General features: G+C 45.2%; 1 protein-coding gene across 3 annotated transcripts in view; it reads right to left on the reverse strand.

The window, feature by feature from the left end:
- Positions 1-446: 446 nt before the first annotated feature.
- The window catches only part of Nfkb1 (nuclear factor kappa B subunit 1), a 119,865-nt gene continuing 118,292 nt past the window's right edge, over positions 447-2,019 (reverse strand). For all 3 annotated transcript variants that reach the window (XM_031375615.1, XM_031375613.1, XM_031375614.1), the window contains one exon: positions 447-1,289. In XM_031375615.1, the coding sequence (XP_031231475.1) occupies positions 1,182-1,289 (108 nt within the window). In that variant the 3' untranslated portion in view covers positions 447-1,181. The remainder of the gene's footprint in view (positions 1,290-2,019) is intronic.

Genomic DNA, 2,019 nt, shown 5'->3' on the forward strand with positions numbered 1-2,019 from the left:
TGAGTGAGTTTAATTAGGGCTGCCTGTATGAACATGGGTAAGGCGATAGTTACTGGAGTATGGGCTATACTATTTGAGGAAAGGACTCCCACTTCCCTAGCACAGGTTTTGTGTAGTCAGCCATGACTGCAGCGGCCATATCCAGAAGACGGCATGCTGATGCTTCAGTATGTTATACATCACAGACGCAGAGAGCACACACTGAGGAGGAATGGCGTGTAGAATGGAATGTTGACACCAGGTGTCCGGATGAAACTGCGTGGGCCTGAACATGCCAAACTCACAGTATTGGGATAGAATACCCATTTCCATGGTTGTCTTTTTGAACATTTCTAGTTTCAAAGAAATGTGTCTAAAGGGGAATGCGGATGTGACAAACAGGCTATGGGCTGTTCCCACAGTCACAGGGACTCCTCTGAGAAAGGATTTGCAGAGATCAGACAAGATGAGGTCAACAATGTGCTTGTACTTTTATTATAAAAGTAAAATAAAAAATAGCATTTATAAATCCAACATTTTTTCTTTTAAAGTATTTGATTTAGAAAACATATTTACAATAGTAAAATGCAGAAAATGGGGAAAATACTATTTTCAGCACTGATTGTAGCATGTTTTAAATATGTTAAGTTCATGTTTTTTTTAAATCATAGATAAACCATATTAGAAAAAGCAATGTCTTTTTTTTTATTGCGCATCAAGTTACTCATTTAAAAATATCTTTTTCCTTAATCTTAATTTGAATACACAACTGTACTGTAGATGGCTAGAAAGAACACCAGGTGGGGACAGCATGACAGCGGGAACCCAGCAGAGGGACAGCAGTAACGACACAAAGCACGTGTAATCGAGTAGCAGCTGGAAAAGCTCAAGACGCCACACCCAAGCCACATAGAGTGCAGCTGAGCGCTGTGATTGCTAGACACCATCTGTATATGACAACTAAATTTCATTTCAGAACCAAGAAAGGAAGCCAAATTCAGAAGGCCTCGAATGAAATCAAGACTGAGCCTGCAGGCCGGTGGTCCTCCAGCACCTTTGGCTGCGCTTTGACGTCCTCCTCTGGAAGGATGCAATGGACTCTCAGGGCTTTGGTTTACAGTGTGGGAAAACCACTGCTGTGCCAGCAGGCTAAATTTTGCCTTCTATAGGTCCTTCCTGCCCATGACTGTGGGGCATTTTGTTCAGAGATAGCAGTGGGTTGTCTCCAGTGAGAGACTCTGTAAAGCTGAGTTTGCGGAAGGACGTCTCCACACCACTGTCACAGACGCTGTCACTATCCCGGAGTTCATCTGCGGAGAAAGCAGAGATCCATGAGGGGCTGAGCTAGGTCACGCAGGGGTTTTGTTTTGCCTGCTATCCTTGTCACCTTCAACTGTCAACTTCACAGTGTCTAGAATCACCTGAGGAGGGAGGTACAAATGAGGGCCCAGCCAGATGAGACTGGTCTGTGGGCATGTCTGAGGGGCACTGTCCTGACAGTTAACTGACATAGGAGGACTGGGTCCGCTGGAGACAGAACCACTCCCTGAGTGGCAGTCCTGGGCTGCGTAAGAAAGCTAGCTGAGCATGAGCCCATGGGGTAGCAAGCGGTGGCGCTCAACAGTTTCCGATTCAAATTCTCTTGAGTTCCTGCCTATTCTTCTTCCTTCAATGATGGACGGTGACCTGGGAGCTGACATACACTCAGACAGTTTTGTCACAGAGCAATAATGAAACTAGAACACTGTCCACAGCAGTGGGGCTCCCTCCCAGGCTCAGCTGTGGACGACTGTATGGAGGGATGTGCTTGCTGGCTTCTGCCCAGCACCACATCCCACCTCCCCATCATGCGGCCCATGGCAGGAGTTCTCAAAGGACATTAGGGACTGCTGCAGAGTCGGAGCTGGCAGAGAGTACACCCTGTTTATCAGAATCTGTTCTGAATTCTCTTGCTTCAGAATAAACATGTTTTCCTTTTTAAAATGAGGCAGATTTTTCTAACTGCTCTATTATTTTACTTTTTTTTTTTTTTTTTTTTTT

The sequence above is a fragment of the Mastomys coucha genome, unplaced genomic scaffold (genome assembly GCF_008632895.1).
Source record: "Mastomys coucha isolate ucsf_1 unplaced genomic scaffold, UCSF_Mcou_1 pScaffold16, whole genome shotgun sequence".
NCBI lineage: Eukaryota > Metazoa > Chordata > Mammalia > Rodentia > Muridae > Mastomys > Mastomys coucha.